This window comes from Eleutherodactylus coqui, chromosome 6, assembly GCF_035609145.1.
Source record: "Eleutherodactylus coqui strain aEleCoq1 chromosome 6, aEleCoq1.hap1, whole genome shotgun sequence".
NCBI lineage: Eukaryota > Metazoa > Chordata > Amphibia > Anura > Eleutherodactylidae > Eleutherodactylus > Eleutherodactylus coqui.
In genome coordinates, this window is record NC_089842.1 from 68,412,492 (window position 1) to 68,437,143 (window position 24,652).

The window sequence follows — 24,652 nt, forward strand, 5'->3', positions numbered from 1 at the left end:
AATTGATTTACTTGTCCGAGAATCATTTGAGTTAACCCATTCATTTATTTATTTTTCTGTTCCGTTATAAGAGGAACAGAATTTGCACTGGATAATTGTCTGAGCGAATAGTCTGAGGGCAGTATCAGACAAGTAAATACTTTCACCAGTATGGAACCTATCTTCACATGAATGAGGTTGAGTGATGGCAGTGATATGTCCATGCTTTTTTTTTTTTTTTCCCCTCGTTATACAGGCAAGATTTTCACAGATTTTTGGAGACTGGCAGTTACTTGAGTTGTTTGGAGGCATGCGCAGGATGGTCAGAATTGTTTGGAGATGCTTAGGCTGGGGTCACACAGGATGGAATCTCAGCAGAATGGCCGCACCGACAGAACCACGAGAATTCTGCTGGAAAAGCACAGCTTCAAAACCGGCAGCCTTCAGCCACGGGTTTTGGAGCAGTTTTAATGTCGGCATTCCGCTGCGGCTTTCTCTCCTCAGAGGAGAGGCCACTGCAGAAAAGAGAAAAGAATTGACATGCTGCAGATTTAAATTCTGCGCCGCTTGTCAGTTTTCGTGCAGATTGGCTGCAGCGTGTGGACAAGATTTTTGCAAAATCTCATCCACTTTGCTGGCTAATCCTGGGTTAAGAAGCTGTGGGCAGAATTGCCTTGGAGACTTTCCGCACGGAAATTCTGCATCAATTCCGCCCCATGTAAACCCAGCCTTAGAGTTTTTGCTTATTTGTGCTGGCGGATGGCTTTAAAATTATGCGCATGTGTTTTTTTTTTTTTTTCTTAGCTCGTGTTTGTTTATTTAATGCACTGCCTTAGAGAACACTACTTCTGCCTACATGGCCCAGAAACGGCAAAAGCATGAATACCCCTGGTTTAGACCACTTGTCCATTAAGGCTGAAAACTCTTAAGGTGTGTTTTTGGAAGCTGAGGAGGAAAAAACAAAATGAAAAAGCAAGGGGTTAAATGACTACTGTAAAATCAGTTTTACTGCAAAGTGCAGCATTGACTGTAAATTACCTGCAGAATCAACCAAGCTTCAAATGCAATGTGTAGAAATCATCATGCTAGAGTATTCGCCCAGTAACTTTCCATCATGAATATATAATTACTGGTTTTATACAGTTGGGAAGATATGACAACAATTTCTCATTTTACCACGGGCAAAGCCAATCCTACCAGGACATGCCTGTATTGTTTGCTTTTGTAAGGATCAGCTCATTTTTCTCTTCCAGAAATTCTTTAAGTGGAGCAGCTCAGTCAGAGAAGATAAGAACATGCAGACTCCATATTCAACGTCACAAACGTATATCGATGAGTTTAACCCCTTAGATTACTACCAGACCTACTATGCTACTGGCAAAGGGATTTTCTTTGGAGAATGGACAGAGTTTGTCTTACGGAATCTGCATGAAACATTTGGTCCAGGTAACGTTAAACTATTAATGGATAAGTAGAGACCGTTATTGTGTACAAAGCAAGTGTGTTATTAGGACTCAATAGGACTTGAATAGAAACTAGCGGGCCAGAGCTCAGTGCACAAGCTCCTGTGCCTTTCTGCCTCCTCCCATTGCAGAAAGGGGCAGCATATATCAGCCGGGTGTGAAAACCCTCTTGCCACTAGAAAAAAATAGAATTAAAAACAATCAAAATGTTATATGTTCTCAAATTGAATAAATGAAGATTAGAACTCAGCCCACAAAAAACAAACCTCTACAGAGGTCCATCTATGTGTTTGATACAAAAGCAAATCTTTTTTTATTTTTTTTGTACGTGTTTTTTTTTGTTTTTTTGTTTGTTTACAAAGAAAAACAGCAAAACACAAACTTTATAAACTTGGTATTGTGGTGACCCAGAGAATGTTATGTATCTTGTACACTGAACACCATACAAATGAAATCCAAAAACGAATGACAGAACTCTTTTCCCCCAATCCCCCTAAAAAAGTTCTACAATGCATTATATGTACACACAAACTATGCCATTAAAAAATGTGGTCCTCAAAATCCCTCATATGGCTTTGTCGATGAAAAAAAATTGGAATGTGACGATGAAAAATACTGATATTAGCTGGTCATCAAAGTTACGTCACTAATGGGTGAAAGGAGTTGGCACATAAAATATATTGTTTGGAGTGAAAACTGGCGATAATGGAGTTTTTGTGGCACTACAAAGTTGTGTGACTTTGTAGCACCATGTGCAAGGATTTTTGGCAGGTGGGGCTTAAAATATCAGCTTTACCCCAAAAATAAGCCATGGTGGCATAAAAAATAAAATGCATCATCTAAGAAGCACTGTGTGGCTTGGGCCCATCCTCTGGGTCCCCAGCTCTGGTCTTCAGCATGCCTTCTAGCCAGGGATTGGAAAATCCCTGCTTCGAGGAAGCACTGACTCTGATTGGGTGAGGCAGCCCTTCCTGGAGGTGTGAATTTTCCAATCCTGGCCAGAAAAGATGCTGAAGACAATTGCCAAGGACCAGGGAGAAGACAGGCTGGAGCTGGACAGCGCTTCTTAGGTGATTGTATGTTTTTGTTTTTTGTTTTTTTAAATGCAGCTACGGCATAGCTTAAGGCTGTTACAGTAGAATTTCCTAAGGTCAATGTTGCATTGCACCTTGTGAAAACTGCGTTTTCCTGTGCTGCAACAGAGTAAGGCTCCATAGGGAAACATGGGCTACAAAATATTGCAAATCGCAGCTGTATAGAGCAAGCCATGATTTTGTAGTCTCACAATGTCACAGGCTACAAAATTTCACCAGTGTGGAAGAACCCATAGGAAAGCAGGGGCTCCACAAACATGTGACTTGTAGCACTGTCCTATTGTGACAAAAATCGCTCGTGTGGATGTGGGCTTACACCACTTGCTGCTTCTATTCTATGTGGAGGGATCCCTGGTGTGGTGAGCGGCTGTTTCTAAAGTTCTATCCTCTTCTCTAATGTCAGGCGAGATGTTCAGCAAGTGATAAGATGGTGTAACTGTTACTGCAGGGAAGCAAGACTGGGCAGATGTGACTATTATATAACACTTACGGAGATAGACGAGACACAGAAAAGCTCTTCAATAGAAACAGCAGGTGACTCTAATCAAACATTAATCCTGATATGTGGAAATAAATATTTAAATGTAAATACAAAAAATATTTAATTATGTGATTGATTTTACTATAAAGAATATTTCATGGAATAACCCCTTTAAAGCACAAAATAGGTGAGTCACTGAGGGGTTAAGTATGCACAAAAGACATAGCTGGGTCAATACAAATAAGTTCACTTAACAAGAATTTAAAATATCAGCTTCATTGATTGAGAAACTTAACAGACCTGCTTAATCTGGTGCAAGACTATTTGCACCTATATAATCAAGCAAAATGTATTGTTTAGCCCCTTAGTGACCAACATAGTGGTTTTACATCCTGGCCTGCTGGGTTTTAATCCCCGATGTAAAAACATGCATCCTCTGGGAATTAAAACCCTGCAGGCTATGGACGTAACAGCATCCTGGAGCTGTCATCCCAGGCCGTGGGAGAATATCCATGAGGAGATGAAATTGGGTACCTAAGGCCCCCAGATTTATTTGCGGACCTTACCCCTGGCTTCTGCGCGCACCTGTCAACAAAATGGTGGATGCATGAGCAAAAGCCACAGATTGCTAGGGTAATTTAAAATCTCCCCGCAACAGCCTATTAAACGTAGCCGAGAGCCTGGATATCTCACGGCAGGCTGCAATAGGCGGTTCTTGGTCACTTGATTGCTGTTATCCAATGGATAACGGTGTTCATGTAAAAGTAAAAAAGCTGAAGATTCACCTCCCATCACAGATCCGAACCATGAGGGGAGGTGAAATTACGTACCCAAGGCCTTCACTGTCACCAAATGGAATCCTTATCCGTGAACCTTTCCCCAGCTGTGCCGCATGCACCTTTTGCCCAAATAGTGGACGCTAGTGCAGAAAATGGGGGAGGGCCTGGGAAACTTAATCTCCTGGGTATAAAGGTAGCTGAGAGCTTGGAGATGCCACAGGGAGCCGCGGTCAGTGGTCCTCGATCACGTGATTGCCATTATTGTCGCAAAAGTTAAGATAGTTAAAGTTTATGGCTCTGTTCAGTTTGGGCCTCATTGTGCATACAGACACAAGATTAGGGCCATAATGGGTATGTTTCTGAACACAGGACAAACAGGGGGATCTATTTTGGGGTGAGTCTTCATTTATGTGTGCTGTACAAAAAAAAAAAATTTGAAGTGACACAATTGTTAAAAAAGGAAATTGTAATATTTTGCTTCTTTGTGGGTTCAAAATGCACAGTAAACCCCTAGATAAATTTGTTAAGGGGTCTAGTTCTCAAAATGGGGGTCATTTGTGGGTGTTCTGTCTTTTTGGTCACTCAATGGCTCTACAAGTGGGCAATGGGGCCTAAATCGCCTTCAAGCAAAATGTCTCTTCTGAAGGCCACCGGCTGTTCCGTTAGTTTTAGGCCCCGTTGTGCATCCAGATAGAAGATTAGGGCCACATGAGTGTTTTTGAACACAGGAAAAACAGGGGTATCCATTTTGGGGTGCAAATCCTCATTTTCATGTGCATTATAGACAAAAAAAATCTCTTTTTAAAATGGCATATGCAAAAATATGAAATTTTTCCTCCATTACATTAATTACTGAAATGAAACTGGAGTCAAAATACTCATGCCACTCCTCAGTGAATATATTAAGGGGTGTATTTTTTTTTTTTTTTTTTTTTTTTTTTTTTTTTTTTTTTAAATGGGGTCACTTGTGGGGGTATCTATCATTCTGACACCTATAAACCTTTGGCATCTTGGCTTGATGTAGGAAAACAAAGTGTTCCTCAAGGTTAATAAATATTAAATTTGTATGTCTTCTAAATGGTTAAAAAAAACTAAAATGGAAATATGTCATCAAAAATTTCTATATTATGTATGCATATATTTGAGATGTTGCAGTTGAAAATGAAAACTATTTTTTATTCAAAATGTTCCCAATTTTGGCACTCTTTAAATATACACATTCTATCAGTCTATTTTTACAGCCTAAATGAAACACTATGTTGTGAAACAATGTCAGAATCACTCAAATATGCAAAACCTTTACAGTATTTCATGTTAAAGTGACACGTCAGATTTCCAAAATTTGGTCTGGTCATTAAGGTGCAAACAAGCTTGGTCACTAAGGGGTTAAACTAATGGTATCAGCAATTAAAAATAGAAATATACCCTGTCTAATGTTCTAAATTACATGATTGTTCTAATGATAAAATTATTAGCTTGTTCATTGGAAGAGTTTTTATCTATAAAACACTCATTTTATCAATTAACCCTCTTGTTTCCAAGTTCCTAATGTAATGTTTATACCGTGTTTTATTTCTTAGGAGGTGTGACTGGAGACATACTAATTGACTTTGGAGCTGGGCCCACAATTTACCATCTGATCTCTGCTTGTGAAGTGTTCAACATCATAATAACCTCTGATTTTCTTGAGCAAAACCGAGAACAACTGGAGAAGTGGCTGAGGAAAGACCCAGATGTCTTAGACTGGACTCATGTTGTAAAGTTTGTGTGTGATTTGGAAGGTAACAGGTAAATCGTGGAAATTAAAATGATAAAATCCTAAAGCTAAAGGGGTTAGAAGCCTATTTCATATATCGTTACAAAGCATTGAGTAAATGGAGAAAGAATCCCTTATTTTGAACCCCCATCAATTATCTAGATTGGAAAGTTTGATAGCTACCATGAGTGTCTTTCATTCTGGAGGGCCCAGCACATCCACGCATTCCAGTCCACCCATTGATTTCAATGTGTACCATGTAATTCAGTTTTTCAGTGCACAAAAAAGAACACTTGTTGCTCAATTCTTCCTCAGGTGGCAGCTGATTACTGCAGACCCCAGCAATAGGTTTCATTAAGCTCTTATTTATGGTGGATTATTTTTTTTTTTTTGTGTGTATATATTTTACAACTCCTCCTAATTGGGTTAGGAAGACCTAATTTTGTTGAATATTTTCTGTATATGTTGAAATAATTCAAAACTTTTTTTTTTTAAGTAACGGTGATAATTGTGAAAAAAAGGAGGCAACGCTGAGGAGAAAAGTAACCAAAGTCTTGAAGTGTGATGCACTTGCAAAGAAGCCATATGACCCCGTGCCCATGCCAGAAGCTGACTGTCTGATTAGCTGTCTCTGCTTAGAAGCTCCATGTAGAGACCTGGAAGACTTCACCAATACACTGAAAAAGTTTCAGGAGCTGCTTAAACCCGGAGGTCACATTATAATTCAGAGTGTTCTTAACTGTACCTTCTACTATGTTGGTAGTAAATTGTTTTCCTGTCTGTCCTTAACGAAGGATGACCTGGAAAAGGCCTTCAAAGAGGCCGGGTATGAAATTGTAAAATTAAAGGTGAAACCACGATCTGAGAAGTCAGGGATGGAAACCGCTGATCAAGATAGCTACTACTATATCCATGCTCGTAAACCACAGAAACATTAAGGATCCATTCAGACCGCTGTAACATGGCTCCATACAGGATACATATGTTTAATACCCAAAACAAGTATTGGTCATGTCACAGCAAAGGAAGGAAACCTGTCCACTTGTGTTTGGAATATTTTGTCTTTAGATGTGATCCCATTCTTGGCATGAAGTATACGGCTTCTATACAGAACTGTATTATAGCCATCTGTATGAATCCTACGTGATGTAAACAAGCCTGACATGCAGTTTTTGAAAAATTGCTATAGATTTCGTCCTTTACAAATACACAGCAATTTTGCAGCAAAATGTGCAGTTAAGACGTGTACTATGGTGTGACCTTGACTGCGGTGTAATTTCACTTCCACAAATAAAGCATCATTAAATTGATTATCATGAATACTATGATTCATTATGGTAATCTACACTACAAAAATGACTAGCTCAAGCTATAGAGGTTTTTCTGAGATGTATACATATATGGCTGGATGGCAGATTGTTTTTCTTTTTTGTAAACAACTAAGTACTCTTCTTAGAGTGCCTACCCACAAGCATTTTTTTTCACTACTTTTTTCCAATTGTTAATGGGACTTTCTAATGTTAAAAACGCAATGCACCAAAAACGCAAGTTGCGTTGCATTTTTACATTAGAAAGCCCCATTGACAATTGGGAAAAAAATGCAGCTGAAAAAAAAACGCTAGTGGGTAGGCACCCTAAGAAGATTTGGCACTGCTGCATTCAGTCCCTCCCGGTCTAGTCCCAGAGTCTTGTGTAGATGTCACATGCTGCTCATTCCTGTCTTGTCTATGCACATCTATTGAAACCAATAATTGGCTACAGTGGTGAGATGAATATTGAACAGCATATGACCGCTGCAGGAGCCTCCAAGATGGGGAACGGATGCTGCAGTGGTGTTTTGGAGGGACATAAAGGGGGGGGAAATTGTTTGTTCCCGCAACTCGCCCCCCCCCCCCCCCCCTGCATTACAAGAAAATATGGCGGCATGACCTATTTTTGGGTGTTCCCTTGGACAGTCTTGCTTCTACCTATTATCTTTAATGGGGGCGGCACGGCATCGCAAGGCATATGAGGCGAGTTCGATGCAATGTAAGGTTTACCCATTAAAACCAATTGAAACACTCTGAGATCCTCCACCACAGCTAAAAGCATCACTACTTCCCCGATGTGATGCTAGCTGCTTTCAACACAAAAACCCCTCGCATCCGTGAGGACATCGCATGTTGGCGAGCGTGATATAGGGCAGAGTTTCACAGCCAGATATCAGACTCTCCCATGAGAAATTGGTCTAAGGCTGCACATGGCCAGATTTGCATTGCTGTACACAAGCGGAAATCAATTGTGATTTTTCTGTTTACAAAGGAAAAATAGTAGCATACTCTATTTTAGTGTGGATTCCGCACGAACGGCCTACCTTGAACGTAATGGAAGCTGTCCGACCCGCAGCCCTTCTGAAATGGCATTGCAGAAATGTTGCGCCGTTATCGCCTAGCGACAGCACGGGGAAAGACAGGATTTAAGAAACTGTACTGTGCATGCCCGATGACTCACCTTGTGGACCATCTGCAGTACAGAACGAAGAAAGAAATAAGTACGCAACGGCCAGGCACATAGTCGGACTCCGCTGCGGGCCCCCGCATGCAGAATCTGATCCTTTTGTGTGCAGCCAGCCTAAAGCTGTTAGTTTTTTTTGTTGCATTTTTGAACCACCATTAAAAAAACTGCATGTGGATTCAAATAATACATGTGTTTAATTTTTTTTTTTTTTTTTAACTGCATGCAGGTTTCTGAGGCGTTTTTAGTTGTGTGCAATTATATACATTATATCCCCAGGATATATCAGCTGTACATATAATTGTATACTTAAATGTTTTGCTTTGGGGTTCAAAGCATACGCTATATACCTGTGTGGGTCCTGTCAATCCACGCTATCTAACAGCATACACTGTTTATTGTGTCTATTTTCGCCTAGAAGTGTATGCAAAATAACTCGCATTTTGCGTAGCCTTTTGTCCAACATGATGTAGACTAGGGGTAAAGGTCGATGACGTGGGTGGAGTTAAACTGTGCCTGCTGCTGAGGGATTAGTAGAGCGTCGCGTATCTAGGCTCCCTAGCTTCATCTCACATTTTGCAGGTCTGTGTAGAGGACCATTATTAAAAGCACAACAGTGCGATCAGGTGATGATGTTAATAGCAGATAACGCGTCCAGTAATTTATCTAACACCCGGTCTTCCATGTGGTTCACTCATGCTAGCCAAGGGACTGGACCTCTGAATCCCCAGGCTGCTTCTACTTCCTCCCAGCTTGGTCACTCCAGGAAAAGGAAAGATTCAGAACAGCCATACTCCCGGGAACTGTTCTCGGGTCCCTGCCCTGAGTTGGAAAAAACGGTTCATCGGCCACCTGAGGAGTTTGTTGTGACCGATGCCCAAAATTTGGACCTTTCACAGACTCAGGATGATGGTGGGGACTTCCAAGTATTGTCATGTTGATGTAGACGGTCAGTGAGGTTGTTAGGGCAGTAAGTCTGAGGAAGGAGCAGACTGAGGATTCAGAGGCAAACCTGGTGGATGATGAGGTGACTGACACGACCTGGCTTACTAAGCCTACTGAAGACAGGGCCTCAGAGGGAGAGGCAATTGCAGCACCAGAACACATTGGAAGAGGCAGTGGGTTGGCCAGAGGGAGAGCAAGTAATTCCCTAACTGTTCTCCACAGCACCTCCTCACGGCAAGCTCCTGTGCAGAGGGCTAGGTGATCGAAGGTCTGGAGGTTTTTTTTAATGAGAGCGTGGATGACCGACGAACAATGGTGTGCAACCTGTTCTGCACCAAGATCAGCAGGGGAGCCACCACTACACGCCTGACCACCATCAGCATGCACAGGCATATAATAGCTAAGCACCTGACAAGATTGAATGAAGGCCATTCACCGCCTGCGGGTCACACAACTGCCTCTTCCCCTGTCACACATGCTGGCACTGAGATACAATCCCCCTCCCAAGACACAGGCATGAGTGTCTCCTGGCCTGCACCCACGTCTTCATCTCCACGGTCCTCCACCAATGTGTCCCAGCGCAGCATTCAGCTGTTGATAACCCAAGCGGAAATATGCAGCCACCCACCTGCATGCACAATCGATAAATGTCCATATTCCCAAACTACTGAGCCTGGAGATTCTACCATATAGGCTGGTAGAAAAAGAGGCTTTCCACAACCTCATGGTGGCAGGCGCCCATCCTTCGGTACTCAGTCGCCACTATTCTTCGCGCTGCGCCGTCCCCGCCCTACACCGGCACATCATGGAATATAAATCGTGCCCTCACCAACGTGGTAACTGGGAAGGTCCACTTAACCACCGACACATGGAGAAGTGCTGGCAGACAGTGACACTACATCTCCGTGACGGCACACTGGGTTAACCTAGTGGAGGCTGGGACTGAGTCTGACCCTGGTTCCACTCACGTGCTATCCACACCGACGATTAAGGGACCTACCTCGGTCATGTTTTTTCCGGCCTATTATGCCTACTCCTCCTCCACCTCTCAATTACCATATGTGAGCACGTTGCCTTCGGTTGGTAGCTCAAGGCACTGCAGCACTGCCAAGGGGAAGCGTCAGCAGGCAGTGCTGAAACTTCTGAGCTTAGGTGACAAGAGGCACACTGCCTAAGAGCTGTTACAGGGTTTGACGGAGCAGACAGATCTGTTGCTTTTGCCACTGAACCTCCAACCAGGCATGGTGATGAGTGACAATGGGCGTAACCTGGTAGCTGCTCGGCAGACTAACACATGTGCCATGATTGACCCACATGTTCAATCTGGTGGTTCAGCTCTTTCTTAAAAACTACCCCAATTTGTCTGAGCTGCTCAGCAAGGTGCATCCAGCTACTAGTGCACTGACTGTTGTGCGACATGCCCACATGATGGAATTCAACTTTGCACATGTTGGCCAGGGTTTATGAGCAGCGTAAAGCCATTGTTGAATACCAGCTGCAACATGGCCGTTGGAGTGGTAGTCAGCCTCCGCAGTACTTCCCAGAGGAGTGGGCATGGATGTCTGACATCTGTCAGGTCTTAGAAAACTTTGAGGAGTCTACACAAATGGTGGGCGGTGATGCGGCCGTTATCTGCATAACCATCCTGCTGCTTTGCCTGCAGAGAAGGTCGCTGCTAAACATTAAGGCCGACACTTTGCGGATAGAACAGGAGATGGAGGATGACAATACGCCACTTGATAGCCAGACCACCCTCACGTCTGTTTCTCAGCGCGTATTGGAGGAGTGGGGGGAGAGACTGTTGCCCACACTGCACAGGGTACCCATGCTACTTCCTTCACCTCTGTTCAGTGTGTATGGGCTAAAGAGGAGGAGGAGGAGGATGATGATGATGAGGAGGAGGAAACTGAAAGTTATCCTCCTAGTGAGGAAAGCAATGTGATGCATATTAGGACCCTGGCACAGATGGCTGACTACATGTTAAGCTGCCTTTCCCGTAACCCTTGCGTTAGACGCATTCTGGCCAACATAGATTACTGGGTGTTCACCCTTCTCGACCCCCGGTATAAGGAGAACCTTTCCACTCTCATTCCCGAAGAGGAAAGGAGTACGAGAGTGATACAATACCACAAGGCGCTGACACAAAAACTGATCCAAAATTTCCTATCTGACAACGTTAGTAAAAGAGGACGTAGTTCAGTGGGCCAACTAGCAGAAGAGATGCAGGGAAGAGGCAGCATGTCCAGCGCAGGCAGGGGAACACTCTCGAAGATCTTTGCCAGTCTTTTGGCGCCCCAGACAGACTGTGTCACCACTCCCCAGTCTAGGCTGAGTTGGAGGGAACACTGTAAGAAGATGGTCAGGGAGTACATAGCTGACCGTACCAACGTCCTCCATTATCCCGCTGCTCCATACAACTATTGGGTGTCAAAGCTGGACACGTGGCACGAACTTGCGCTGTACGCCTTGGAGGTGCTGGCCTGCCCTGCCGCTAGCATCTTATCAGAGAGGGTGTTTAGTGCTGCTGGGAGAATTATCATGGATAAGCGTACCCACCTGTCAACTGACAGTGCCGGCAGGATTAAACTCTTTAAGAAGAACAAAGCCTGGATTTCCTCAGACTTCTCTTCTCCATTGGTGGAAAGCAGCTGAACATAAAGATTCTTTAAGCTGGAACAGGAGAACCATGCACCCTCTATCACCCCAAAAAAGGGGAGAAGTAGCTTGGTCTATCCTTCTCTGACCTTCCTCCTCCTCTTCCTAAACTAGCATGTCAGCACGCTGGACAGCCAATTCTTCAGAGGGCCAAAAGGCTCTGCAAAAAATAATTTTTTCGGAGGGCTGCCTCCTGGCTCTGTTAGCAAATTAAGCAAGTACGAGCTGTATTTAAAAAAAAAAAATGTCTGGGTTTCACCTGCACTCTTGGTAAACAGATTTTTCAGGGGTACACCTATACTCTTGGTATACAAATGTTTCAAGGGTTCGCCTATACACTTGGTACACAAACTTTTAAGGGGTTCATCTATACTCTTGATATTCAAATTTTTTAGAGGGTGGCCTATACGCTTGGTAAAGCAATTGTTTCAGTCATTCGCCTATACTCTTGGTACGCTAATTTTTCAGGGGTTCACCTATACTCTTGGTACACAAATGTTTCAGGGGGGTCACATGTACTCTATGTACAAAAATCTTTGGTTGTAGAATGGGTTATTGAATTGTGCAGATGGTTAGAAGTACTGGCATCGGAGTTCCCTTTATGGCCACATTTATGGTTCCTGACAATATTGTGACAGAGGTGGCATGGGATTGGAATTATTGGAACCCAACAGTCCTTTCTAGGACTACAACTGCTCTCATTGTGTGCATCATCAGTTTGGCTGCCTGGGACCAGTAGTGCACACAAAGCATTTGCGGCTGTATACTGCATACTGTTATCGCTTCTAATATAATAATAATCATCTTTATTTGTATAACGCCAACTTATTCCGCAGTGCTTATACAGTAGACTGCTACTGGTGTACACAAACTATATAGGAACTAACAAAACTCGTCATTTTTCATTCTTTTCTTTTTTTTTTTTTTGCTGAAAGCATCTGCATAGTAGGTCCAAGTGTGTGTCCCATTGATAGAAGTAGCTTGGTCTATTCTTCTCTGGTCTTCCTCCTCCTCCTCCTCCTCCTCCTAAACCAGGATGTCAGCCAATTCTTCAGAGGGCCCCATAGGCTCTTTAAAAACAATTTTTTTTTACCGGGGTGGCCTCCAGCCTCTGTCAAAAATTTTTTCGGAGGGCCGCCTCCAGGTTCTCGCCACCAGTTTTTAAAAGATTCACCACTACAGTTCAGAAAACGTGCTGGTTCCAGCATCACATGCCCACAGAGTCCACAAATGTATCCCAGCGCAGTGTCCAGCTATCTGACACCTAGACAGAATGAATTGTCTTGCTTTGGCCACTCAAATTTCTTCTTGTGTCCCACTGTCCTTGTAGCGACCAAAGGAAGCGTAACTGATTTCATGAGACATTGTATACCTGTGGTGGCAACTTTTGTGACACCTCCTGCTTAGAACAAATCTTTTGTTTTAGAATGTGTTGTTGAATTGTGGAGATTGGTAGAAGTACTGGCATTGACAATTTTGTGACAGAGGTGGCATGGATTTGCAGTTCTGATCAGCACTGTATAACAAGACAGAACTCATTGTACACTGTCTATTTTTGGATTTAAGCAGGCGTAAAATACCCTGAGTGGTAAACAGCTGGTTTGGTTTGGGTCTGATAAATGCACGCATCCCTTGGAGTCAGCACTGGTCGACATGTATTAGTTCTTGTTTTATCACAGTTATCCGAGATACTGGATTGGAACGTTCACAGGAAAAGTAACTGATTTCATGAGACTATCACAGGTTCACTGTATACCTGTGGTGGCAGCTTTTGTGACACCTCCTGCTTAAGACAAATCTTTGGTTTTAGAATGCATTGCTGAATTGTGGAGAGGTGTAGAAGTACTGGCATCTGAGTCCCCTTTATGCCCACGCTTGTGGCTCATGAAATTTTGTGACCGAGGTGGCATGGATTAGAATTATGATCATACATTAATTTATCAGCAATTCTCATCAGCATTGTGGGTTATCGCCCACAATTTCAAGGAGGGTCGCTGGCAGGCCCTGCCAACCCTCTGCAGTGTGTGTCTCAGGTTCCTCCTCATCCAATACGCACTTATAAATAGACATGAGAGTGGTGTGGCTATCAAGTAAGTGTGTGGAATGAGGACAGCTGAACACTGCGCTGGGAAAAATTTGAGTACGCTGTGGACACAGGCTCGTGCCTGTATCCTGGGGGGGATTGGACAGCAATGCCAGCATGTAACACAGGGTAGAGGCAGTGGTGTCACCCGCAGTCTGTGATTGGCCTTCGCTGCACCTTGTGTGGTGCTTAGCTAAGATGTGCCAGTGCGTGTGCCTTGCTGATTATGGTCTGTCCAAACTAAATTGTTAGGGGGGGTGACCACCAGGCTCTTGCCCACAATTTGGCTTAATAGTGCAACCTTTAAGCCTCTGATGCATCCATGCATTCTGCCCCTGCTGTTCCCTATCCGTTTCTGTGGTGTTTCCATGACTTTCCGATGTTTTCAGGTGATTCACACAACCTCCCCTATGCGGAGCATGGGTCACCTTGAAAAATGCTTGAGTCCCCCATTGATTTCAATGGGGTTTGTTACTCGAAACGAGTTCTTGTGCATTCCTAAAAGCTCGACTCGAGCAACAAGCACCAAAGCATTTTGGTGCTCGCTCAACTTTAGTTGTAAGCTTTCTAATACATGACATGTAAGTAATGATGACATCTACCAAGGAAGGAAGAAAAAATATCCACCCTTTGCTTCTATTACAGCCTTACATACTAATGGCATGCAGTGGATCAACTTTAAAGTTGTTCAGTCCAAATTTTTATTCTTGATAAAACTCCCAGAGAGGTTTCAGACTTTAAACACTGCATGTGCTGTATGCAAATGAGTTCTTGCAGTCATGGAGGTAAAGTTGCTTGGCTAAACCAGCATAGGATATAAGCTTGGATGAATGCACATAAGATTGGCCATGAATTTAGCTAATTTCTTTAAATTTAGAAATATGAAGTTTCCACCTATAATAATTCCACCAATTTAAACCCAGAGAGTCTACAAAGGATTCCCTCTAATTCATTTAGTTATGGTTAGGAAAAAAAAGTGTTGGTAGCAGTGAAATTGCATACCATAGAGCTATATGATGCATTATCTGAGAAGAGATAGAAGTGCTTCTAATGCAGTATTCTATTCTACCAATTTCTACCAGACACAATCAGCCATAGCTGCAGGATAGTTTGGCCGAAATACAATAGCATGCCTCTAGCCAGCCAAAATTCTTTCAACTAAATGCTCATCTCACTAGATTGTTGGGCTGCAGTCCTTATAATTCAAGTTGCTGGATAGTGAGTGACATGGGCAGATCTCAAGATTTTTCTCTCTCTACCCAGGTGTATGCTACAACTAACATTTGGAACCAGAACTATGGATAGTGCTAATTCGTGGCCTGCCAGGTCAACCAAATGATTAAAGGTTTTTTCATTAAAATAAAACCTCAGCCCCAGCTATGCCCTGCCTAAAATAACAAACAATGGTACACTCACCTCTCCTTGGGTCCCGGGAAGCAACAGGCAGCCAGCGTTAGCATCGGTGGTGACTTCCTGGGAGATGGGCTGTGACTGTGAATGGGAGAAGTTTAAAAAGATCCTAAATATCTCATGTGAGCAGTTATATATAAACAAAAAAGAAAACCCTTGTCTTTTCTTTGCGCTTCAAATGGATCCACCTCTATAGTCCACTGAAAGTGGTTTTGCAAACTGTTTAATTGACATAAAAAGAAATACACTCCAATTTAAAAAACAATTAGATCCTCTTCATGAAGGGCAATTTTAATGCTTGTGTGGCACGTTTCGGCATCATCAGATGCCTTTATCAAGCATCAAGATTCTGTTCAATATATTTATGAATGACCTAACAGAGGGACTGCCCAGTAAAATATTGATATTTGCAGACGACACAAAATTATTCAAGATAATTAATACAATGGAGGACAAGGTACTGGTGCAAATAGACCTAAACAAACTGAGGGCTTGGGTTAAAAAATGGCAAATGAAGTTCAACATTATTAAATGTAAGGTTATGCACATGTGTAAGAGAAATGGATGTCACCAATATACACTAAATTGAGTACTGCTAGGGAAAAGTGAGATGGAAAAAGACCTGGGGGTACTAGTTGACTGTAGACAACTGGAGCAATCAATGCCAGTCAGCTGCTGCAAAAGCAAATAAAGTCTTGGGGTTCATTAAAAAAGGTATAGGGGCGAGGGACGAGCACATTATTCTTCCACTATATAAGGCTTTTGTGAGCCCTCATATGGAATACTGTGTACAGTTCTGAACACCAGTACTAAAGAGAGACATTGCAGTGCTTGAGGGGGTTCAAAGACGGGCATCTAAATTTGTAAACGGAATGGGAGGACTGGAATATCCAGAGAGGCTATAAAAATTGGAATTATTCAACCTAGAAAAAAGATGGTTTAGGTGCGACCAAATAACCATATATATCCGTTATATGTATGTATGTGTGGGTGTTTCTCATGTTCCACCCTTGATGACATCATCACAGGTCCTACAGTGTATAGAAAGCACAGAGCCTGACTGACAGAAGAAGAACAAAGTAAGGGCTCTTGGAAGGGGAGGACAAAAATAAGAAAATGAGAATACAACTAAGCTGTTCTTATCTCAGACACAACTAAGCGGTCCTGACAGGAGGCACCGAACTACCGACACCACAGAGATCAAGTAGGCTTAAGAATCTGTGATGATGTCAATGCTGTGCGAGGAGGCATTCTGTAGTTTGGTAGAAAGTACTGAATACTGGATAAGCCAACAGCAGCTACCAGGACCTGTAATGATGTCACTGTCATGTGATCACCTGTGTTGGTGGAGTCAGGATCAGATCACCAGGGTGGATCACTGTATCCAAGAGTCTACTGTGCTGGTGAGGTCTGGAAATCAGGATGGATGTGGCTGTACCACAGCTGTGTGTGTGATGTGTGGTAATCAGGATGCATGTATTAGAGCTGTGTGTGATGTGTGGGAATCAGGATGGATGTAGTAGAACTGTGTGTGTGATGTCTGGGAATCAGGATGGATGTAGTAGAACTGTGTGTGTGGTGTCTGGGAATCAGGATGGATGTAGCAGAGCTTTGTGATATGTGGGGTGAGGATATATGTAGTAGAGCTGTGTGTGCGATGTCTGGAGATCAGGATGGATGTAGCATGCAGAACAGCTTTAGCATGCTACTTTAATTTCCTAATAATTACTAGTTTGTTTCTATCCAGAACCGTGATGGTAACAAGAGGGCATCCTCTACATCTAGAGGAAAGAAAGCTTCATTACCAACACAGAAGAGGGTTCTTTACTGTAAGAACAATGACACTGTGGAACTCTCTGCCTGAGGACATGGTGATAGCAAAATCGATAGAGGAGTTTAAGAGGGAATTTGATGTCTTTTTAGAGCACTATGAAATTGCAGAATATAGACATTAAATAACCAGAAGAGTTTTTTATCCAGGGATATTCTGACCGCTAGACTTGGAGTCAGGTAAGAACTTTTCAAATATTGATCCAGGGATTATTCTGGCAGCCATTATAAACTCTGGAAGACATTTCCCCCCCAAAACAGGGTAAGTTGTTTCTACCTCATTGGGGTATTTTGCCTTCTTCTGGATCAACACGGAGGCGGAAATAGGCTGAACTAGATTGACATTTGTTTCTGTTTTTCAGCCTAGCATACTATGTTACTATATAAAGGCCCATTTACAAGGAGCAATCATCACTCAAAGATCATGACAGCTTTGAGCGATCATTTTGCATAAACTACTAAGTAGCTACTCAGCTACTTAATAGCAATTTAATGTGCAAATAAGCCTTTAGCTGAACGCAGTTAATAGCCCAAGGGCTCTTATTTGCTGTCAGTTCCTTTGTTCTCCAACGTGAAACAATGCTATCAGCACTACCTGTGGACAACTACTGATAGGGCTGAACGACGATTTTTAGTTTGGCCTGAATTTAACAAGCAGCTAGCATTGCACAAAAAGTGCACGATAGCTGCTAGAGATGAGCGAGCACCAAAACGCTCAGGTGCTCGTTACTCGGGACGAAAGTTTCGCGATGCTCGAGGGTTCGTTTTCGAATAACGAACCCCATTGAAGTCAATGGGCGAACGGGGCATTTTTGTATATCGCCGATGCTCGCTAAGGTTTCCATTTGTGAAAATCTGGGCAATTCAAGAAAGTGATGGGAACGACACAGCAACGGATAGGGCAGGCGAGGGGCTACATGTTGGGCTGCATCTCAAGTTCCCAGGTCCCACTATTAAGCCACAATAGCGGCAAGTGTGGGCCGCCCCCCCCCCCCCCTCCCAACAATTTTTACTTCTGAAAAGCCCTCATTAGCAATGCATACCTTAGATAAGCACCACACTACCTCCAACAAAGCACAATCACTGCCTGCATGACACTCCGCTGCCACTTCTCCTGGGTTACATGCTGCCCAACCCCCCCTCTGCACGACCCAGTGTCCACAGCGCACACCAAATTGTCCCTGCGCAGCCTTCAGCTGCCCCAATGCCACGCCACCCTTATGTCTATTTATAAGTGCGTCTGCCATGAGGAGGAACCGCAGGCACACACTGCAGAGGGTTGGCACGGCTAGGCAGCGACCCTCTTTAAAAGGGGCGGGGCGATAGCCCACAATGCTGTACAGAAGCAATGAGAAATATAATCCTGTGCCACCGCAATCAGGAGCTGCACACGTGGGCATAGCAATGGGGAACCTATGTGCCACACACTATTCATTCTGTCAAGGTGTCTGCATGCCCCAGTCAGACCGCAGTTTTTTATAAATAGTCACAGACAGGTACAACTGGGAATCCCCAACTCCGCAATCGGAATTCCGTGTGCACCCACATCATGGGTGGCTCCCTGGAACCCACCGGCTGATCATAAATGTATCCCATTGCAGTGCCCTGGACAGCAGAGCTAACGTCAGATTAAATGCAGGTGGGCTTCGGCCCACACTGCATGCCCCAACCTGACCGGGCTTTTTAATTCATAGACACAGGCAGGTACAACTCCCTATTGTGAAGTCCCTATGGAACCACAGCATGGGTGGGTGCCAGGAAGCCACCGGTGGCACATAAATGTATCCCATTGCATTGCCCATCACAGCTGAGGTAATGTCATGTTTAATGCAGGTGGGCTTTGGCCCACACTGCATGCCCCAGTCAGACTGGGGTTCTTTAGAAGTGGACACATGTAGTTACAACTCCGTGTGGACCGACAGCATGGGTGGCACCCTGGAACCCACCGGCGGTACATAGATATATCCCATTGCAGTTCCCAGCACAGCTGAGGTAATGTCATGTTAAATGCAGGTGGGCTTCGGCCCACACTGCATGCCCCAGTCAGACTGGGGTTCTTTAGAAGTGGACACATGCAGTTACAACTGTAATGCAGGTGGGCAAAAAATTAATTGGATTACACTGTAGGCGAGGGCCCCCAAAAAATTGTGTACCAACAGTACTAATGTACCTCAGAAAAATTGCCTATGTCCAACCAAGAGGGCAGGTGAAACCCATTAATTGCTTTGGTTAATGTGGCTTAATTGGTAACTAGGCCTGAAAGCAGCCCAGTTAAAATAAAAATTGGTTCAGGTGCAAGTTTCAACGCTTTAATGAGCATTGAAAAGTATAAAAATTGTTTAAAAAAATTATATGACTGAGCCTTGTGGGCCTAAGAAAAATTGCCCGTTCGGCGTGATTACGTGAGATTTCAGGAGGAGGAGCAGAAGGAGGAGGAGGAATATTATACACAGATTGATGAAGCAAAAATGTCCCTGTTTTTGATGGTGATAGAGAACGATGCTTCCATCCGCGGGTGCAGCCTACGTATTGCTTAGGTGTCGCTGCTGTCCGCTGGTGAAGAAGAGAAGTCTGGGGAAATCCAGGCTTTGTTCATCTTGATGAGTGTAAGCCTGTCGGCACTGTCGGTTGGCAGGTGGGTACGCTTGTCCGTGAGGATTCCCCCAGCCACACTAAACACCCTCTCAGACAAGACGCTAGCCGCAGGACAAGCAAGCACCTCCAGGGCATACAGCGCGAGTTCAGGCCACGTGTCCAGCTTCGACACCCAGTAGTTGTAGGGGGCAGAGGCGTCACGGAGGACGGTAGTGCAATCGGCTACGTACTCCCTCACCATCCTTTTACAGTGCTCCTGCCAACCTTGTCTGGGGAGCAGTGACACAGTCTTGCTGGGGAGCCATAAAGCTAGCAAAGGCCTTGGAGAATGTTCCCCTGCCTGCGCTGTACATGCTGCCTGATCTCTGCGCCTCCCCTGCTACCTGGCCCTCGGAACTGCGCCTTCTGCCACTAGCGCTGTCGGATGGGAAGTTTACCATCAGTTTGTCCACAGGGCCCTGTGGTATAGCATCATTCTCGAACCCCTTTCCTCTTCGGGAATGAGAGTGGAAAGGTTCTCCTTATACCGTGGGTCGAGCAGTATGTACACCCAGTAATCCGTAGTGGCCAGAATGCGTGTAACGCGAGGGTCACAAGAAAGGCATCCTAACATGAAGTCAGCCATGTGTGCCAGGGTACCTGTACGCAACACATGGCTGTCCTCACTAGGAAGATCACTTTCAGGATCCTCCTCCTCCTCCTCCGGCCATACACGCTGAAAGGATGACAGGCAAGCAGCATGGGTACCCTCAGCAGTGGGCCAAGCTGTCTCTTCCCCCTCCTCCTCATGTTCCTCCCCCTCCTCCTGCTCCTCAACGCGCTGAGATATAGACAGGAGGGTGCTCTGACTATCCAGCGACATACTGTCTTCCCCAGCCTCCATTTCCGAGTGCAAAGCGTCTGCCTTTATGGTTTGCAGGGAACTTCTCAAGAGGCATAGCAGAGGAATGGTGACGCTAATGATTGCAGCATCCCCGCTCACCATCTGGGTAGACTCCTCAAAGTTTCCAAGGACCTGGCAGATGTCTGCCAACCAGGCCCACTCTTCTGTAAAGAATTGAGGAGGCTGACTCCCACTACGCCGCCTATGTTGGAGTTGGTATTCCACTATAGCTCTACGCTGCTCATAGAGTCTGGCCAACATGTGGAGCGTAGAGTTCCACCGTGTGGGCACGTCGCACAGCAGTCGGTGCACTGGCAGATTAAACCGATGTTGCAGGGTCCGCAGGGTGGCAGCGTCCGTCTTGGACTTGCGGAAATGTGCGCTGACCCGGCGCACCTTTCCGAGCAGGTATGACAAGTGTGAGTAGCTTTTCAGAAAGCGCTGAACCACCAAATTAAAGACATGGGCCAGGCATGGCACGTGCGTGAGGCTGCCGAGCTGCAGAGCCGCCACCAGGTTACGGCCGTTGTCACACACGACCATGCCCGGTTGGAGGCTCAGCGGCGAAAGCCAGCGATCGGTCTGCTCTGTCAGACCCTGCAGCAGTTTGTGGGCCGTGTGCCTCTTCTCTCCTAAGCTGAGTAGTTTCAGCACGGCCTGCTGACGCTTGCCCACCGCTGTGCTGACACGCTGTGCGACAGCGACTGCTGGCGACGTGCTGCTGCTGCTGATACATCTTGATTGCGAGACAGAGGTTGCGTTGGAGGAGGAGGAGGGTGGTTTAGTGGAGGAAGCATACACCGCCGCAGATACCAGCACCGAGCTGGGGCCCGCAATTCTGGGGGTGGGTAGGACGTGAGCGGTCCCAGGCTCTGACTCGGTCCCAGCCTCCGCTAAATTCACCCAATGTGCCATCAGGGAGATATAGTGGCCTGCCCGCCTGTGCTTGTCCACGTGTCCGTTGTTAAGTGGACCTTGGCAGTAACCGCGTTGGTGAGGGCGTGTACAATGTTGCGGGAGACGTGGTCGTGCAGGGCTGGGACGGCACATCGGGAAAAGTAGTGGCAACTGGGTACCGAGTAGCGCGGGGCCGCCGCCGCCATCATGCTTTTAAAAGCCTCCGTTTCCACAAGCCTATACGGCAGCATCTCCAGGCTGATCAATTTGGCAATGTGCACGTTTAACGCTTGAGCGTGCGGGTGCGTGGCGGCGTACTTGGGCTTGCGCTCAGACAGTGGCGCTAGCGACGTCTGGACGATGCGCTGAGAGACATTGCGGGATGGGGCCGAGGACAGCGGAGGTGAGGGTGTGGGTGCAGCCCAGGAGACGGTAGTGCCGGTGTCCTCAGAGGGGGGATGGATCTCAGTGGCAGGTTGGGGCACAGGGGGAAAGGCAGTGGTGCAAACCGGAGGCGGTGAACGGCCTTCGTCCCACCTTGTGGGGTGCTTGGCGATCATATGCCTGCGCATGCTGGTGGTGGTGGCTCCCCGGCTGATCTTGGCGCGACAAAGGTTGCACATTACTGTTCGTCGGTCGTCAGGCATCTCTGTGAAAAACTGCCACACCGTAGAGCCCCTTGACCTCTGCAGGGTGGCATGGCGCGAGGGGGCGCTTTGGGAAACAGTTGGTGGATTATTCGGTCTGGCCCTGCCTCTACCCCTGGCCACTGCACTGGCTAGGCTTCTGCCCACACCCTGACTTGGGCCTCCGCGTCCTCGCCCGCGTCCACGTCCTCTAGGCCTACCCTTACCCCTCAGCATGCTGTATTACCAGTAGTGCAGAAACAGAACGCTGTAATTAAATGTGCCACTTATTGGCCTGTGGTTGGAGGCTGACTTCGCTTACGGAACGCACAGCAGAGCCAGGAAATAATTTTGCGCAAGCCTGCTGTAACACTTAGCTGGCTGCGTATGAATTAGGACAACTACCCCCAGCACAGACCCAGTACACTGAGGACAGTCACAGGCAGCCCAAATAGATTTTTTTTCCCAAATGTTTTTGGAAAGGCCCACTGCCTATATACACTGTATATGTCTTCTCTCTCTGTGTCACCACTACTGGCCCTGGACTATGTAAAATAACTGCAGACTGTTGCACTGTGGACTGGAATACAGCGGTGATGTAACAGCCAACACAGAGCCAGGAAATAATTTTGCGCAAGACTGCTGTAACACTTAGCTGGCTGCGTATGAATTAGGACAACTACCCCCAGCACAGACCCAGTACACTGAGGACAGTCACAGGCAGCCCAAATAGATTTTTTTTCCCCAAATGTTTTTGGAAAGGCCCACTGCCTATATTCAATAAATATGTCTTCTGTCCCTGCCTCACCACCACTACTGGCCCTGGACTATGTATAATTACTGCAGGGCGCAATGCTCTGCACGGCCGATATACAAAAAAAAAAAAGTGCAACACTGCAAAAAGCAGCCTCCACACTACTGCACACGGTTAGATGTGGCCCTAAGAAGGACCGTTGGGGTTCTTGAAGCCTAAAATACTCCTAACACTCTCCCTATAGCAACTCCAGCAAGACAGCACTTTCCCTGATCTCTGTCAGAACGCATCTGTGGCGAGCCGCGGGAGGGGCTGATTTATATACTCGGGTGACACCTGATCTCGCCAGCCACTCACTGCAGGGGGGTGGTATAGGGCTTGAACGTCGCAGGGGGAAGTTGTAATGCCTTCCCTGTCTTTCTATTGGTCAGAAAAGCGCGCTAACGTCTCAGAGATGAAAGTGAAAGTAACTCGAACATCGCGTGGTACTCGTCTCGAGTAACGAGCATCTCGAACACGCTAATACTCGAACGAGTATCAAGCTCGGACGAGTACGTTCGCTCATCTCTAATAGCTGCACATTTAGATGCAACGATGATCGCTCAAACGATCGCTTTTTAGCAATGTTTTTAGCAATCAACACTCCGTGTAAATGGGCCTTAAGACTTGTTTAAAACTTTGACATTGATTTGCAGGAATGCTGCCTTCCAATAGGTGTCGCTGCAGAGGTACTGTTCCATCTTCCCATGTGCATATTTCCTGGAAGAGCATGGATTTCCCCATAAGTCCCTTCCTGACCCACATCTATTTACCTTGACACACTAAGCTGAGCAGTTGATATTATGGCAAAGATAAAGGCTATGGTCTAACCTATCTGACCTCTACCTAGCCCATAGCCTTTTTACTGAATAGACAGCAGCATTGGCCTGAAATTGCCCACTTTCTAACTATTTGACAACAACATTATCTTATTTGCCATAATGTTACTTAATAAATAAAATATTATTGTCTAGTGTGTTCAAACATGTAAGTGTCCTTAACAGGGGAGGGGAGATGAAACGTAAACTTTTTTTTCAACTTTTTTTTTCACTGAACATGATCGCTGTTATCCATTAGATAGCAGCAATCATGTGCCCGGGAACCACATACAGCGGCTCCCAGTGATATGTCTCTGCTCTGGGCTACACATACTAGCCGGGAGCCAGAGAAATTTTAAATTTCCCAGGCCGCGTGCCCTTCTGTGCACACGTCCGACGTATGAAGCCTAGCGCGCATGCTCAGAAGGCGCCTTTTGAACCGAGGAGGCTAGAACGCACAGGATATCATGGAGGACAATAGTGAGTACTTTCAGGTGCCCTGATGGATCTGATCCGTCAGGGCAGCTGAATCTTTAACTTTTATTTACTTTTTATTGAGTTTAATATGATCAACAGCATTCAGTAAATGCCAGCGATCATGTGTCCATGGGAAAGGGTCCCACGGCACAGGATGATAGTTCCAGGTTGTCGGCTATCTCGTGGAGCTGGCAGCCTGGAGCTGTCACGCTCACAGCTTGCAGTGTTTTAATCCCCCAAAGGGAGCATATTTTTATGTGCTTGTGGATTAAAGCCCAGCAAGCTAGGACGAAAAAGCCAATGGGGTGGTCACTAAGGGGTTAATGAGGTGGATTTTTGAAGAAGTTTTATTGCACCAGATTACACAGAATGTGTAAGTAGAGGCACACTGCAGAAGAATTCACCTTTGTACATAAAATATGTGCTCAGCCTTTGTGCCATGTGATAAATTATATTGCTCAAGGCTTGTCTAGTTTTTGAGCATGGCAAAGATAAACCTGCTAAAAATTACACATAGTTCAGCCTTGGCAGCGTCTGATATTGCACCATAGATTTACTAGAACAAACATTGCCTACAGTTCATTCCAAACATTAC

At 45.3% G+C, this 24,652-nt stretch overlaps 1 protein-coding gene across 1 annotated transcript; it reads left to right on the plus strand.

Annotated features, from left to right (window-relative positions):
- Positions 1–1,181: 1,181 nt before the first annotated feature.
- On the plus strand, positions 1,182–6,862 carry LOC136631334 (nicotinamide N-methyltransferase-like). The gene is made up of 3 exons (XM_066605594.1): positions 1,182–1,425; positions 5,377–5,584; positions 6,049–6,862. The coding sequence occupies exons 1-3, from the start codon at positions 1,275–1,277 to the stop codon at positions 6,488–6,490; spliced, it is 801 nt and encodes a 266-aa protein (XP_066461691.1). The 5' UTR covers positions 1,182–1,274; the 3' UTR covers positions 6,491–6,862.
- The last annotated feature ends 17,790 nt before the right edge of the window (positions 6,863–24,652 follow it).

Excerpts from the sequence above, each read along its gene's own strand:
- LOC136631334 (XM_066605594.1), top strand. The coding sequence starts at position 1,275 with ATGCAGACTCCATATTCAACGTCACAAACGTATATCGATGAGTTTAAC. Across the intron at positions 1,426-5,376 it reads GCATGAAACATTTGGTCCAG|GAGGTGTGACTGGAGACATA; the intron begins GTAACGTTAAAC and ends TTTATTTCTTAG. Across the intron at positions 5,585-6,048 it reads TGTGATTTGGAAGGTAACAG|TAACGGTGATAATTGTGAAA; the intron begins GTAAATCGTGGA and ends TTTTTTTTTAAG.